The sequence below is a fragment of the Solanum pennellii genome, chromosome 9 (assembly GCF_001406875.1).
Source record: "Solanum pennellii chromosome 9, SPENNV200".
Taxonomy (NCBI): Eukaryota; Viridiplantae; Streptophyta; class Magnoliopsida; order Solanales; family Solanaceae; genus Solanum; species Solanum pennellii.
The window spans coordinates 70,150,872-70,168,678 of NC_028645.1; the positions used below are offsets into that span (position 1 = coordinate 70,150,872).

Below are 17,807 nucleotides of genomic sequence, written 5' to 3' on the forward strand. Positions count from 1 at the left end.
TTGCTTTACATATGATACACTCTTTGAATTTCTGAAGAACAACAAAGAAGAAGAGGGTTTTCATATGCGAAAAAGAGTATGATACATTTTAAGATTTTGTTGATATAATATGTATCTATTATATATGTTGTTTGACATATGTATCTATGAATGATTGAATAGCTTGAAGAAATAGAGAAGATTCAAATGCGAATAAGAAAAGATTCAGAAGTTGCCTCTAGTTTTAGAAAAAAAGGGCATTCATATAATATATCCCAACCTTATCTAGTTCACTACAAATGATATTACAACTTGATATCTAAGTTGTGGATATACATGAAGTTTTCTTGGAATCTAAGTTGCAGATATTCATTAATTTTTATCTGAACGATATTAATCAATCTTTATCTTTTTTGTTTTTTTTTTCACTCAGTTCCTCCTTATCAAATTGAATTGTAAAATAAAAGTAAGTTGAAGGTCTTGAATGAAGGTGCTATATATAGGGGTAGCTCTCCGATGCCATCGATTGTAATCATGTGATGAAAACTGTTAACAAAAGTATTTCTTTTCGAGTCCAGCCAGAGCTTGCTTTGGAAGGATCGTATTACACTAATGAGGGAGTTTGGTGCAATTTTTGAGAAGCCCTTTGAAGGACATGAGTCTTGGGTAATGTAACTTGTAAAGGACGTGAGGAAAGTCTACAACAATTGCTGAATTATCCAAGAGTTAAAGGCCAAACAAATGTCTACTCTCTTATGTCTTTTTTTTTTTTTGAAAAAAAATAGAAGTAACACTTATTATTTGAAGTGTATCCTTAATGCCTAGTGTCACGGATTTAGAGTCTAACTAAAACTCCGTGCGACATTTGACAACTTACTCACTAATCTTTCAAGATCTTGTAGGTTTTATATTGTCGGAAGATTGCTCACACTTTATTGAATGATTTACAGATGAGTGGCACCTCTATTTATACAAACACCTAGGGGTTAAAGTGTAATTTATAATTACTTTACAAGTCCCTAAAGTATTTGCACTTTGATCCCTTTCTAGAATTATCTACACTTTCTAGGGAATTCTAAATATTTCATAGAAAATATCTAGTCCTTCTTTTTAAAACTCTCCAAAGTCTTCTTGAAATATCTAAGGGCTTCTAGAGTTCTCTATAGTCCTCTCTAAAACTCTAGACTCTTCAGCCCCAATCCGGATGTAAAATCTTATTGAGTATTGGCTGGACGCGACACGCTTCCCCACCTATTAATGTGATATCGCGTCACTTGGCCGCTACATATGCATCTTAGTCTTGCAAGCGCAACTAATAGTCTGTTGACTCGATCGATGCCCTTGTGCAACTCTCTCAGCTGCCTACCTATATCCAACTCGTTCTTATGATCTACCTCCATCCTAGGAGGCAAGCACCTCGGCGGCTCCTTTGGCATCACGACCTTGTTCTTCTCTTTAACCTTCTTCATGCACGATGGTAAATACCCTTTAGCACCAATGTTTTCTTTCGAACTTGCAATAGTGGCTAGGAATGTCGACTTCTCATTCTTAGGGTTTTCTTGAGCTGCATTATCGTTAGTCGAACTCGCCCTTCCATCATTGGTACCTTGACTAGGGGCACCACGCATGATCTTCCTTGCTCCATGACCAAGAGTTGATGGAGGTACGAATCGATCACTGCGTGGCACTGCCGAAAGAATTCTTGCCCAAGAATTATGTCAAAGAGATCTAAAGGAGTGACAATAAAGTTGGTCTTACCTTGCCACTCGCCTAGCGTGATGCTTACTCTATACGCGACTCTACTCACGGGAGTCGGTGGTGCATTAATCGTCCTGAGTTGGGCGTTACTTGAACTATAACTTAGCCCTAACTTTGTCGCTACCGTCTTGGTCATGAAATTGGCCTCTACACCCGTGTCGACCATATCACGAGTGGGTCTTCAATTGATCGTGATGTCGATATACTGCGCGCCTTATTCTCTCGGCTTCCTTGGTTGCTTGGTGATAACTCTGTATAGTCCTTCAAGCCCAACTGCGTCGTCTCTACGCCTTGACCTTGCTCTTGTGCATCTTTCTCCTTCCGCTCTCGCATGATAGCACCAAGGTTCTTCAATTCAGGGAACCGTGCATAGCCATGCGACTCTCCGCATGTGTAGTAACCTTTTCTCTTCATAGGCTCCGTCTTTCTCTCCGCGTCGCCATGACGTCCAGACTTCCTACGCTCAGACTTATAGGTATCATGATTCTTGGGATGTGGCCGCTGCTCCTTGACTTTGCCATGATCTCCTCCAACATGGTCATGACTACCTCTCATCTCTTCTCCTCCGGCTCTGTTGGGCTTCTCATGCCTAAAGTTTGTCAAGGCTTCGACCTGCATGATGGCTTCATCAGTAGTCCTAACTTGTCGACGTTTCAACTCTGTCTTGGCCCAATTTCGTAGCCCATCCATGAAGTGGAACAACATATCATCATCCGTGAGGTTAGGAATTTGAAGCGTGAGGGTAGTGAACTCATTCACGTATACGCGTATGCTACTCGTTTGCTTCAACTCCCTAAACTTACGCTTTGTTTCTTAGATGACGTTGTTAGGGAAGAACGCCTTCTTGAATTCCACTTGGAATTTTTCTCAAATGTCAATGGTACAAAGTCCCTTTTCTATTTTCGACTCTTTACGCCTCCACCACAACATGGCCATCTCCGAAAGATACAACACGACAGTGTTGATCTTATTTTCGTCGCTCTTCATTCGGTTACACTTAAAGTAATTCTCCAAGTGCTACAAAAAATTCTCAACCTTTTGCGCGTCACGAATGCCTTTGAACATAGGTGGCTTGGGAGCCTCGACCTTGGCCTCCCGATCTCGGTCAAGCAACGATGATCCTCCAACTTCCACTCCCTCTTTGAGTGCTTTCATCTCCGCCTTCATGGTCTCAATCGTGCTCAACACCTCCATGAGCCGATATTCCAAAGAAGTGATAGTCTCCTTCATCTCGAACTAGGCACGTTGGAGGCCCTCCAACTCCTTGCGGATGTTTTTGGTCTCCTCAAGGATGCACTCCTCGAGAGTCATGAACTTGTCATCGACCACATTCAAACGCCGACTTAATATCTCCACAACCTGCCTCGTCGTTTCGACCCTTGCAATCCACTACTCTCCAGGTGTAACGTCAATGGGCTCCTCGCCGTGGTCATCGTCACTTGCTTCGGTGGTCAAAGACGGATGAAATGTTAGTGTCTCGCTTTGTGTGGGGTCGAGCAGCGTTTTCTCATTACTCTTTTGATGCTTCTTACCCTTGCGGTTCTTCTTTCCTCTCTCCCTCCGGACGGTGGTGGTGCTAACGACGTTTACGTCTCCTTCGTTGGTCATTCCATTAGTACAAACCTTTGCTCTGATATCACGTTGTCACGAATTTAGAGTCTTACTAAAGCTCTGTGTAACACTTGATAACTTACTCACTAATCATTCAAGATCTTGCAAGCTCAAGTAAGCCCTTTTGAACTAAGATCGCTATGAGAATGTGAAGAAAGATTTAGAAAGATTTGGAAGAAGACTTTATATTGCTTGGAAGATTGCTTAAGCTTTGTTGGATGATTTACAAATGAGTGGCACCTCTACTTATACTAACACCTAGGGGCTAAAGTGTAATTATAATTACTTTACAAGTCCCTAAAGTATTTACACTTTGGTCCCTTTCTAGAATTATCTACACTTTCTAGGAAATCTTTATCTAGTCCTTCTTCTACAACTCTCCAAAACCTTTTTGAAATATCTAAGGGCTTCTGGAGTTTCTATAATCCTCTTCAAAATTCTAGACTCTTCGCCCTTCACTGGATGCAAAATCTTACTGATAATTGGCGGGACTTGACAATAGGTCCATTATTTTTTATACTAACTAATTAAGATATTGTCAAAATGGCTAAGCTAGCTCAGCCCTATAATATTTATTTTTAACACCCTATATTTTCTTATTTATTTGCCTTTTTTCTTAGAGAAGTTAATTCATTGCCCTTACACTGTGAAAAATGTTAAGGCGATAATTACTAGCATAAATGATTGAAACTAGAAAGTGGATCATAACATGGATTTGTTGAAGACTAGATTTGGAAGTTGAAGTTGAAATCTTAGTTACTTGTTATGGATTTGGAGCGTTGATGGTTTTGTGCACAACTTTAGTACACATTGGTTCTAGAGTTGAGTAGTGGGCTGAAATTTGAGTAGCAATATGAACAAATCCTTTAAACTCTCTATCCCTTGTAGTTGCAGTAAGCGAATTTATGGAGCATTTCTCACTACTCAATCACAGCCACTATTAACCACTCCTGTCCCAACACAAGAAAACATCACCCGTTTAATTTTGGAACAAAAAACTGCAAATCAAGCTCTTCAAACCTTTAGATGGGCCTCTAACATTAGCAATTTCACTCACAATCACTCTACCTACAGAGCTATAATCCACAAGCTCTGCAATTTTCGGCGTTTTGATTGTGTCCACCACCTGCTCAACGAAATGCCTAGCTCAATTGGGTCAACCCCAGATGAGGATATCTTTGTTACCATTGTACGTGGTCTTGGTCGTGCTGGAATGATTAAACAAGTCATTAAAATTCCTGAATTGGTGTCCAAGTTTGAAAAGAAACCGACCCTGAAGCTCTATAATTCGATTCTTGATGTTCTTGTAAAGGAAGATATAGACATTGCTAGAGCGTTTTACAGGATTAAAATGATGGGAAATGGTATTCAGGGGGATCATTATACTTATGGGATTTTGATGAAAGGACTTTGCTTGACTAATAGGATTGGTGATGGGTTTAAGCTTCTTCAAGTGATGAAAACTCGTGGCATTACGCCAAATACTGTGATTTACAATACAGTTATACATGCACTCTGCAAGAATGGAAAGGTAGGGAGAGCAAGGAGTTTGATGAGAGATTTGGTTGAACCAAGTGACGTGACTTTTAACATTTTGATATCTGCATATTGTGGAGAGGGTAGTTTAGTACAGGCTTTGGTGATGCTGGAAAAGAGCTTTAGTAAAGGGTATATTCCTGATGTTATTACAGTGACTAAAGTTGTGGGTCTTCTTTGTAACAACGGACGTGTTTCAGAGGCAGTGGAATTACTAGAAAGAGTTGAGGAAAGAGGAGGTATTGTTGATGCTGTGGCTTATAACACGTTGATTAATGGGTTTTGTAGATTAGGGAAAGTGAAAGTTGGCTGTCGTCTTTTGAAGGAGATGGAGTTGAAAGGGTGCATGCCAAATGCAGATACCTATAATGGCTTGATATCTGGGCTTTGTGAATCCAAGATGTTGGATTTGGCACTTGAAATGTTAAATGAAATGAAGAGGGTTGGGATAAATTGGAATTTTGTCACGTACGATACTCTTATCCATGGGTTGTGTTCGGGTGGGAGAGTGGAAAATGGATTAAAGATTTTGGAAGTAATGAAAGATGATAAAGGGGTTTCAACAGTTCATATTAGTCCGTATAATAATGTTATATATGGGTTTTACAAGGAAAATCGTTTGGAAGAAGCACTTGTATTTCTAAGGAAGATGGAAAATTTGTTTCCACGAGCTGTGAATAGGAGTGTGAGAATACTTGGTTTCTGTGAAAATGGCAACATTGATGAAGCAAGGAAGGTCTATGATCAGATGGTCAAGGAGGGTGTTATGCCAAGTGCTCTTGTTTATGCAAACTTAGTTAGTGGATATTGTAGCAAAGAATGTATAAAAGGAGCATTTGATCTGATGAACGAGATGATTGAACGTGGTTATCTTCCAGTTGCATCCACATTAAATGATGTGATAATTTTGCTTTGCAAGCAGGGTAAAGTTGGAAAGGCGTCTAAGTTGATGGAGAACATTAAAGGTAGAGGCTGCTTGCTGGACTCTGGAAGTTACGGTCCGTTCATTGATGTCTTCTGTAGTAGAGGAGATTTCCACAAAGCGTATATGTTCTTTCTGCAAATGGTAGAAAAGAGTATAGTTCCTGATTACCATTCATGGAATATGTTACTTGTGTGCCTTTGTCAACAAACAACTTGGATAGAAGGCAATAACAAGACTTGCCGTTTAACTAGCCAATTGCAGGCCATAATACAAACATGATCAGCCACTAGCTATGGGCTCTTTGACATCCGTTGTGACCTTTACTAATCTTTGGTTCTTTCTGAGGCAAGATTGGTTGAACCAAATGCATTTCAATCTTCAAAATTGTAGTGTAAGATTACCAATTAATTTTAGATGAGGCTCTCTCTGGAGACTTATCCTCATCCTCTGATGGGAAGGATAAAACGTCTACTTACTGTTGGGGTATCTGGACTTGCTGATTAGTTATGCCTGTGTCTCCATCATACTACACAACTACAGTTCACCAAATACAGTCTAGAAAACCTCCATAGATATATTTTTATCTAATGATATTCTTTAATTGTAAATATATGGAATTTATTAAATTATTCTTAGCAATTAACAGTAATATTATCTGCTGGGGTTTGGATCTTCTATTGGGCTTAATATTTTTACAGTATCATCTTTTGTTTGCAAATTTAATGGATCAATGTAAATATGTGTTATGGTCCCTGATTATGGATCTAGTAATGAGACGGTGTAAGATAAAATCTGAAGTTTTCTTTTTTCTACCTATGGTGCTGGTGTTGGTTCGTTAAGAGAGAATGTGCATCTCTTGAGTTTGAAGTACTAAAAAACTTGACTAATTTTCTTCCTCATTTCATTGAATGAAAATAACCCTAAATACTACACTAGTGGTTTAATCCATCTAAAATCAAGGAAGTAACTTCGTATTATAACTAAAATGAGAAAGTGGAGGAATAACCTCCTTACTGCAACAACTGCTACATAGAAATAAGAAAAATAAATAACTAAGAAGCTGTAATAATATACTACAAACACGGCTGGACAGAAATAAAAAATAAATAACTTATAAGCTGAAGCAATCTACTCTCAGATTTCCTTAAATCTTCCATGTGTAGACCATTGGTAAACAGAAAGGGTGCTAACAATATGCTTTACTTGATTTGGTACAAAATTTGATCTTTGAGGGAATTATTGACATGGTATTTTAAGTTTTCATGTTGTGGTTTTTAGATGGTTGTTTATGGTTGAAAAATGTGTTCATACTTCGGTGTACTTGCTGTTTGTCAGTAATCTGGTGAAATCAATTAAATGTTATCTTGCATCTGTGCTTAATGTTTGTCTTTTGTTGGAGTGTATTGTCTGGGCTACAGTTTTCATAAATCCAGGTGAAAATGATCCCTATTATAACTATCTAATTCACTAAGTTACCGCCGTTTTTCATAAAATCTAATTCTCAATCATCGTTAATGTGAGTCCTGCCAAACATTTTCTTTCCTGCTTTGTATTTTACAAGATCATCACACACATTACCATCATTTTTTCATACTTGACTGCAGGTTTTAGGACTCCTGGCTGATTGTGGCTAAGATATAGACTAGTACTGCATTGTATTCAACACTTACTGCTCCAGATTTCTAGGACTGTTCACCAATGAAAATTAATAATGCACGTGAAGGTTTATCATTTAGTGTTACTTACAACTTTGCAAGATTGACTTACACAAGGATCCTGTAGTATTTCAAAGATTCTTTCTTTAGGGCATCCTTTCACCTTTCCTTAGCCATGGTTAAACAGATTACATCAGTGTTTTTTGTTTCTTCTGGCTATGCTATTCACCTCAGCAAAGGATCCTAATCAGAGTATAATGAGCATGGAGAGTGCAAGGGTGGAGTTCAACTCAGAACAAGAGAATATAAAAGAAGCTACACCTAGCAGCCCCTTTACTAGTAAGAGAAGTGTGTAAGAACCTCAGATAGTGCAAGTCAATCCTCCCAGCACCCCGGAAAAATTATATTGTAAATGTAGAGCTGGAAGTCTGCAGCTCCATAATACTGGATGTTTGCTTCTTATCGAAGACATTGCTTGTGATCCATAGGTTCATTAGTTTGCACAATCTCGTCAATCATATAATTTTATAACTTGAGGAGTCGTGGTATACAAACAGTTTGCTTGCTGTTTGTCATACTACAAAATGTGCTTTTTCCATATTGCTAGCTGTTGCATTGATCTGATGGTTCCATTGTTTTTAGTAACACTTTATAGTGTATGTAGATGGCTAGTAGGAAACGAAGCATGTCAAAAGATGTAGATGTATATGCATGTCCTGTACAAGGAATTGGATGGAGCTTCATGCCCTATATTCATGGATCATCCAGACATTGCTGTTATTCTCCTTTGTAGCTCTCATGATAAGGGATGCCGGTCATACATTTGTGATACAAGTTATAGGAATTCAAATTGTCTGGATCGTTTCAAAAAACTAAAAGCCGAAAATAGGGACATTCCTCCCATTATGACACAGGGGAACATGGATATTGTTGTTGAGACACCCGCTGAACACTTGGTATAAGATTAAATACTTGAATACATAATATCAGGATCTTGAACACGATAATCTTGCATAGAGATCGTTAGGGGTACATATCTGACGAGGAAGACATCATCACACACAAAAGCGGAAGCATTAGTTGTAAATTGGTTTCTAACTTTTTGCCCTAACTTTATGTTACCACAACCGTTAGTGATGGAATTATTGTAGAGAATATGTGGTAATCCTAATAGATAGAGGGAGGACCAATTTACAGAGATTATGATTTAATCTGGTACATCCATCAAGTAATCAATGTACGGACGAGATCTATTCCTTATTAAATACTATTTATGGTATTACTTGGGTTACAAGTAAACTTGAGCTATAAGTAAGAAATAATTAATAATAATAATAATTCTTACATTCTCCTACTTGACCCAATAACCATATAACATTAATATTAAATAAGCATTAGTTGCGCATACAATAGATCTCTTCTATAATGTCCATCATACATTCCACAATATAACAAACTAGTAATGCGAGTTATGACGGTTGTACATAAATTAAGCTGCATACTTCCTTCCATATACTACTACATTAGCAACTTATCATACTAGGTTCATAAGCTATAAAAACATATAACATTACGGTCCATAATAATGTCTCATAGAGACTCATCTTGTAATTTCTCAAAATAATAATGTGTACACCATTATGAGAAACAAGATGTTCATTAATGTATATCAGAAACACATAATTTGAGCTCAAAGTGTAAAACATCGTAAATGTATCAATCATAAGTACAACCAAGACCCATTCTTTGAACATGTTATTTAAATATCTTTGGTTGTAAGTCTTTTGTTAACAGATTTGCAATCATGAGATCAATTCTAATATTCTTAAGTAAACACTCTTTGTTTCTGAATTTCTTCCTTGACAGTAAAGTACTTTAATTTCATATGTTTGGAAGATTTGGAGTACTTATCATTCTTAGAGAAGATTACTGCTGCAACATTATCACAATAAGTTTTCAGAGGCTTGGTAATGATGTCGACAACCCCAAGTCCTGAAATAAAGTTTCGCGGCCATAATGTATGAATTGTGGTTTCATAACATGCCATAAACTGTCTTTGAAGGTTTTCAATGATCAATTCCAGCGATACATTGATATCTTCCTAGCATTCCGACCACAAAGCTAATATATGGTCTTGTGCAAGTTTGAACATACATCAAACTTCCAACAATAGAAGATTAAGGAAGTAAGACCATTTCTTTTCATCCTACATCATTCTTTGGGCGTAACACGAGATTTAAATTTATCCTTTTTTGTGGGAACTATTCTTGGTGAACAATTGTTCACGTTAAATTTCGGTTGAACTTTTTTTTTGACATATCCAGTTTAAGACAGTCCCAATAATTCTTGTGATCTATCATGTAATATTTCTGTCCCTATCACATAGGATATCTTACCCATATATTTCATTTCAAAGTTCATAGATAAGAAAATCATTTGTCTCACACAATTATGTCTAAATCATTAGCAACAAGTAAAATGTCATCAACATACATGACTAAAACTGTAAACTTACTCCCACTGATCTTTTGGTATAGACACGGATCAATGGTAATTTTCTTAAATCCAAAAGATTTTATGGTATCATTAAACTTTATATACCATTTTCGTGAGGCTTGTCTGAGTCCATATGTTGACTTCTTTAGTTTACACACTATTTGATTTTTTCTTTAATTTTGAAACCCTTTGATTGGCCCATATAAACATCCTCATTCGATGTCTACATTAAGAAAGACACTTTTCACATTCATTTGATGTAACTATAAATCATAATGAGTTACTGAAACCAAAACAATTCTTACTGAGTCTTTCTTTGAGACCGGCGAAAAGGTCTCTTCCTAATCAATGCCTCTTTTTTTTTTGAGTGTATCTCTTGGCAACAAGTCTGGATTTATATCGTTCAATATTACCATATGAATCGCGTTTAGTCTTTAAAATCCATCTACACTCGATTATTTTAGAATTTTTTGATAATTGAACGAGATCTCGAACGTTGTTGTATTCCATGGATTTTAATTCTTCATTCATGACATCATCCATTTATTAGACTCATTATTTTCTGTGGCTTGTGAAAATGAATCTTTATTAATTCCAATGTCAAAATCTGACTCTTGCAACTAAATCACATCATGACCAATTTTCTTTATGGTGTTGTTTTTGGTTCGTTTGCGCCACATACTTGTGAGTTAGTTCTTCTTGAAGTGTTTCACTCAAATATTGTTCAACATTGTTAAAGTGTTCTTTAGCAAGAGGAACAACATTTGTGATTGGTGCGGAAGTAGGTACATTCATGGGCGATGAAATATTTACCTTACCTCATTAATTTTCACACTTCATCGTTCAACACTCCCACTAACTTCACCATTTTCAAGGAATTTTACAAATAGACTTGGACATTGTTCTGATTCATTGAATTTCCATAGCACCACCTCTATTTGACCTAATTAATGATTTTTACTTTTCTATCTAATTGTCTTTCAACCTCATTAACATACACTTTGAGAGTGTCCGTTGCTTGAGATTTTTCTTTCAACAAATAGATGAATCCATAATGTGAATAATCGACGAAGGTGATAAAATATCTTTCTCCACCAAAAGTTGGAACAATAAAGGATCCGCAAATATCATTGTGTATAATTTCAAGAAGTTGAATGTTCATTTTAGCACCTTTTTTTGATATGCTTGGTTTGTTTCCTTTTAATGCAATCATTAAAATTCAGATTCGAAAAAATCTCATTCTTTACTAACTTTTTAAATCTTTCTTTCAATACATGACCCAAAAATTTATGCCAAAAATAAGCATAACTTTCATTTAGTGAACTACTTCTAATTATTATCGAGTTTCAATCTATATAAATCATCAATAAGAACACCAAAATCATAAAAATAGTATTTTTATATAAATTGAAACAACTATGTCTAAACTTAAATCAAATCTAAAAACATTAAGTCTTGAAAAAGAAATTAAATTTCTAAAAACTGAAGGAACATAAAGAGTCTATAATAGATCAAAGTGGTGTCCAATCTCCAAGATCAAACGATAAGTCCCTATGCCTTAAATTTTAGCCTTCATGCGATTTCCCATGAACAGGAATATTTTTTTTATTTATTTGGATTCGTAATTTGGATCGTAGTGAATTCCTGCAAAATAGTGAATACATGAGTAGTTGCACCAGAATCAAGCCACCAAGTATTATTGGAACTTCAACTAAATTTGATTTGAAACATACAAAGGCAGTAAATGTATTTTTCTTTTCAAATCAAGCTTTACGTTTCTGGTAATCTTTCTGATAGTGTCCTTCCTTTTTACAAAAACGACATACATCAGCCTTTAATTCCTTATAAACATTCTATGAAATTTAGTGGATGTTTTTTTTTCCAATTATTATTATTAATTTTATTTATTTATTTTTTAAAAAAACTTGTTGGCTTTTACTTTAAGTCCTTTACCAGCTCCTTGACCCATGAGGTTAATGGAATGATCTCCTTGTTCCTTAATTCTCGACTCCTCTTGAGTAAGCATACTGAAAAATTCATTTACATCCCACTTATCCTTAATAGTGTTATAATTCATTTGGAATAGTCCATACTCAAGAGGCAATGAGTTCAGAATAAACTGAACCAAGAAGGTGTCATACACTTTCATCCCCAAGGTCGAAAGTCTTGCTGCAATGTTAGTCATCTGGATGATATGATTTTGCATATTACTCGACCCATCAAATTTCATAATCATGAGTTCAGTCACTAGTGTACTAGCGAGAGACTTGTTAGCAGAACAAAAACATTCTTCCACAAACTTCAGGTATTCCCTGACACTTCCTGTTTGTGGAATAGTACTTTTTAATGTTGTTAGCAACAGTCATTCGCATAAACATAAGGCTCAATCTGTTAGAGCGCTCCTATGATTTATGAAAGGACTTTTCATCTTTACTGCTCTTATCAATAATGGCAATGGGTTTGTCATTCAGCAGAGCCAAGTCAAGATCCATCACACTTAAGTGAAATTGGACTTGTTCATGTCATTCAGAGAAGTTCAATCCATTGAACACATTAACAGATGAAGCATGCGAATGAAAATGAATAACTGCAAATAAATACATGTCCACATATAAAAAATAATGTGAACTTAGTAAAACGATAAAAGTACATTGTAATTCTCCTTTGGGTAGATACTACGACATTATCATAATTTAAATGCCATTTTTTTAAAAAAAATCTTTAATAGGAAATTAAATAATTTTAACCAAACACATATGACATCTTTGGATATATAATATATGTTTGACTGAAAATATTAATTTACCTCATAATTTTTCACTATTCGTAGAATGATAGATTCACCTTTGGGTAAATTTTTTAAGTTCTAGCAATAGTGAAAGTCAATTTATATATTTATTTTTCAATATAGGCATTTAATTAACTTTCATAGATAAATGACAATTTTATGAGTGCATATTTTTCTTAACCATACTAGTTTAACCATTTTAGTGACTAACAAGCTATATGAATACAAATGCGTACATAATCTCATAAAATTTTGTGCATATGAATAATTTTAAACATTTTTGTTTGGCCACTTTGGTGACTAACAAACTTTAGATTCATAATACATGCATCAAGTAATCATAAATATGATATGTGTAGACGTTAATTTTCTCTAGTTTGATCACTTTGGTGACTAACAAACTATATAAATACAAAGTACACATAACATCATAAAAATTTTGTGCATGTGAATAATTTCAAACATTTTAGTTTGACCACTTTGGTGACTAACAAACTATAGAAATATAATATATACATCAAGTGATATTAACATATTTGTAGACGTTAATATCTCTAGTGTGGCCACTTTGGTAACTAACAAACTATAGAAACATATTACATGCATCAAATAATCATAAACATGATATGTGTAGACGTTAATTTCTTTAGTTTGACTTCTGTGATGACTAACAAACTATAGAAATATAATATACGTATTATTTATTGTTTAGTATAATGACCACTTTAATTAATTGCACAATCTAAAATAAAACATAATTGTTACATTATGGGGTTGCAAACATTAAATTCTAAACTTTTCACGAGTGATGATAACAAAGCATTACTCGATTAACCATTAACCCTTTGCTCTTAATAAATCATAAGATAACGTAACTTACAAAAATTTATAAGTAATGACGCTTTAATATTTCAACATTCTCTTGTAAAAATTTATCAGCACATCAATTATTGGCTAAGGCAAAAGGTTTGTCAATTGTCAGTTGAACATTACTTTGCATCAATATATTGTATTGTAAACTTGAGGTTAAAATAACTATTAGTCTTCCAAATATTATCAGTAGTGGCGAAAAATTTTGAGACCATCCTCATTGAAAATTTTGGATCTATCCCTCATGCAATTTTTCTAAATATGCCTATTTTATATACAAAGATTATCGGTTCAAATAATCTAGGTTCTGATGTCACATATAAGATTAAATACTTGAATACATAATATCAGGATCTTGAACACGATAATTTTACATAGAGATCGTTAGGGGTACATATCGTTAAGAGTACATACCTGATTAGGAAGACATCATCACAGACAAAAGCGGAAGCGTTAGTTGTAAATTGATTTCTACTTCCTTGCCCTAACTTTATGTTACCACAACCGTCACTGATGAAATTATTGTAGAGAATATGTGGTAACCCTAATGGGTGGAGAAAGGACCAATTTATAGATGTTATGATTTAATCTGGTATGTCCATCAAGTAACTAATGTACAAACAAGATTTATTCCTTATTAAATACTATTTATGGTATTACTTGAGTTACAAGTAAACTTCGGTTATAAGTAAGAAATAATTAATAATAATAATAATTCTTACACTTGGAGCTCAGAAATTTAATTGATCGTACTGTTGTTCACGGATATCACGACATACCTGCCAATGAAGTTGTAGCAACTGGTGCATTTCCTGGAGATAGTAATAGAGATAATCACACGGAAATGCAGGAAGGTGCTATACAAACTTCAGATGTTGTTACTGTATGGGGAAGTAGTGATGAGACAACGAATGCGGACAACTCATCTGACTCAATATTGAAATAGAAGTGTCCTATGTGCTAGGCTGGAAGGTAGTCGAAGAAGCCAGAAAGTATCTAAATTTGAAGCATAGAAGCTGCTCTCATGAATCATGTTCATTTCTCGGTAACTACACAGAATTGTGGCAGCATGCTAGGAGAGATCACCCAACAGCACGCCCTGCTGATATTGACCCTTCAAGACAGAGAGCTTGGAGACGGCTTGAGAATCAAAGAGAGTACGATGACATTGTCAGTGCAGTTCTCGCTGCCATGCCTGGTGCAGTCATATTTGGAGATTATGTGATTGAGAATGGAGACAGGCTATCTGTTGAAAGGAACGAGGCTCAGGTGCAACTGGAAGATGGTTGAGTACCTTTTTCTTGTTTCAGATGATTGGCTCAATGGATCTAATATCTGAGGCAAGAGGTGGCAGATCAAGAGTTTTGTAAAGGCACTGTCGGTCCACTGGACATTTATCTAGGCGCCGCTATCCTTGAGGTGACAACCTGCTTGGTCTACAAGATGACCCTCATAATGAAGATGAGGGTGAACCTGATCTTAACATATCGAGTGGTGATATGTCTAATAATCCAAGAAGGCGCAAGTGGTTAATGCGGTCTAGGTCAGATGAAGATCAGCAATAAGAGCCTCTAATATGGGATTGTATTAGTTGGACTTTGCTACAGTGCAATTCTTAACAAAATTTAAAAACGTGTGTGTAGTGTATAATAATTTAAGGGTGAGAACAGGCTGTCCCTATGATTGTGGGTGGTAGATTCAAAATGTAAAATTTCCATTTGGTCTTTGATTTCCTTTACTCTGAAACATTGTTCATATTATATTGTATTTTCATCAGTTGCATATCCGTATAGTCAGTTGATTCCTTTATGCTTTGAATATCTTTGCCATCAAAGAGAAGATAAAGGAAGTTACTATAGAGTGAAATGCGCATTACTAATATCATTTACACTCTGTTTGGATCATTGTTATTAATAACAGATAGTATTAAATAAATAGTATTAAATAATATTAGTATTTACTGTGTACTAATCCTAGTCCTATTAGGATTAGTACTCCTTAATCCTAGTCCTATTGGGATTAGTACTCCTTCCTATATCTCCTATATATATCTCCCATGTATTCCCTTATTAGGTTAACACTTCAATACAATCAATATTCCTTCATGGTATCAAAAGCCAGAAAACCTAGATCTTCTTTTCTCTAGGTTCTTTTTCTTTCTTTAGGGCACCGATCGTTCCCTCTCTTCTCTTGGGCGGCGGCAGCCATGACAACCGAGGTGGATCCTCTCGATTCACTTCCTTCTGGCGTTAAACTCCTTCTCAGGCATCTTCATGCCCTGATTCCCGAAAAATTATCAGACATAAATTACCCTACATGGAAAATCACCGTTCTTACAGCCCTTGAGGCCAATTACCTTCTCAAATACGTCGATGGAAGCACAGAACCGCCGCCGGCAGTCATCACCGCCACGGACAAATCAGAAAAAACCAATCCGGCCCATGCCGCCTGGAAAGCCGTGGATGGCCAGATCCGATCATGTTTGATTGCGGTCATCTCTCCCACGGTTCAGAAACACGTCCGATCCTACACAACTGCTTCAGCCCTGTGGACGGCCCTCGCAACACGCTATGCATCAATTTCCCACTCTCATATTTTTCAATTGCGTGATCGTCTCCACACAATTACCAAAGGCACGAAAACTATGGCGGAGTATTTAGACGAGGTCTCCACCATCATCACAGCCCTCGACACCGTGAACGAAATCATTCCCGAAAAAGATCTCGTCATGTGCGTCGTTCGGGGGCTCCCATCAGCTTACTCCTCCATTAAACAGGCAGTTCGCATCAGTCCAACGCCCGTTGACCTGGCTACTCTCTCCTCGTGGCTAAAAAGTGAAGAAATCAACGTGGATCTGGAGAGCAAACTTCTTCTCCGAGAAGCCGCTGTTATGGAGCCGGCCACCGCCCTCACCGCAAGCCAGAACTATCGCGGGGGGCGTGGTGGCGGCCGGCAGGGGAGCCGCGACGGCTACGGCAGAAACAGCGGAGGCCGCGGGCGCGGCGGTCGGCAGGGCAGTCGTCCGCCGTACGACGGTCAGCAGCACGGCAGCAACAACAGCCTGCACTCCTTCGGCAGCGGCGGGCAGTCATCTTCCAGCGGCGGGCAGGGCACTTACGAGCGGGATCGTCCAACTTGTCAAATCTGTCAGAAAACAGGACACACCGCTGTTCGTTGCTGGTTTCGGTATGAGGAGAGCCGAAATAGTGATAACCGTGCCAATTATGCATCTCAAGCCGGCCCTTCCTCTGAATGGCTGTTGGATACTGGGGCCAACATGCACGTTACTTCTGATCTATCCAAGCTTAACGCTCCAAATCCATATCATGGCTCCAATGGTATTACTGTTGGCAACGGTGAGTCCCTTAATATTTCTCACACTGGCACGGGTACCATTAAAACCCCCACCGCTATCTTTCACCTAGGTAACCTTACCCACGTCCCTTCTATTAAATCCAATCTCCTTTCAGTTCACCAATTCACAAAAGACAATAATTGCTCACTCTTGTTCACCTCTAATGATTTTCAGATCCTAGACAATACTACCAAGAGGGTGATTTTTCAGGGCCCCTGTGAGCATGGTCTGTACGTTCTTCCTGGCACAAGTTCGTCTGCCCACCCAGTTTCAGAAAGCGTTCCTGTGGCTCCGGTGGCTCTTTCGGCTGATGGCCACAGTCTGTTGTGGCACAGTCGTCTGGGTCACCCGTCTACTCAAATAATAAATTCTTTAATGTCTCAATTAGGTTTTTCTTCCATTCATGTAAACAATTGTGACTCCTGTTCAATTGCTAAATCTCATAAATTACCTTTTACTTTATCTGAGAAGCGTACAACTGCACCTTTTCAACTTATTCATTCTGACCTATGGGGTCCTACTGCTGTTCCTTCATTTGCTGGTTTTCGCTATTATATTTGTTTTGTGGATGATTTTACAAAATACACTTGGTTGTACCCACTAAAACACAAATCACAGGCATACACCACCTTTGTCACTTTTGAAAAAATGGTTAAAACACAATTCAATTCTCATGTTAAACTTTTTCGAAGTGACAATGGAAAGGAATATGTCAATAACATCTTTGGCCAGTTTCTGCAATCCCTGGGAATTATACATCAAACCTCCTGTCCATACACTCCCGAACAGAATGGGGTGGCTGAGCGTAAGCATCGCCATCTCATTGAAACGGTG

General features: G+C 37.1%; 1 protein-coding gene and 1 pseudogene across 1 annotated transcript; both read left to right on the plus strand.

The window, feature by feature from the left end:
- Window positions 1-3,897: 3,897 nt before the first annotated feature.
- LOC107031224 (pentatricopeptide repeat-containing protein At2g17525, mitochondrial) lies at window positions 3,898-6,468 on the plus strand. Its single transcript, XM_015232514.2, has one exon. The coding sequence runs from the start codon at window positions 4,202-4,204 to the stop codon at window positions 6,086-6,088; it is 1,887 nt and encodes a 628-aa protein (XP_015088000.1). The 5' UTR covers window positions 3,898-4,201; the 3' UTR covers window positions 6,089-6,468.
- Window positions 6,469-8,128: 1,660 nt separating this feature from the next.
- Window positions 8,129-15,183, plus strand: LOC107031227 (annotated as a pseudogene).
- The last annotated feature ends 2,624 nt before the right edge of the window (window positions 15,184-17,807 follow it).

Excerpts from the sequence above, each read along its gene's own strand:
- LOC107031224 (XM_015232514.2), top strand. The coding sequence starts at position 4,202 with ATGAACAAATCCTTTAAACTCTCTATCCCTTGTAGTTGCAGTAAGCGA.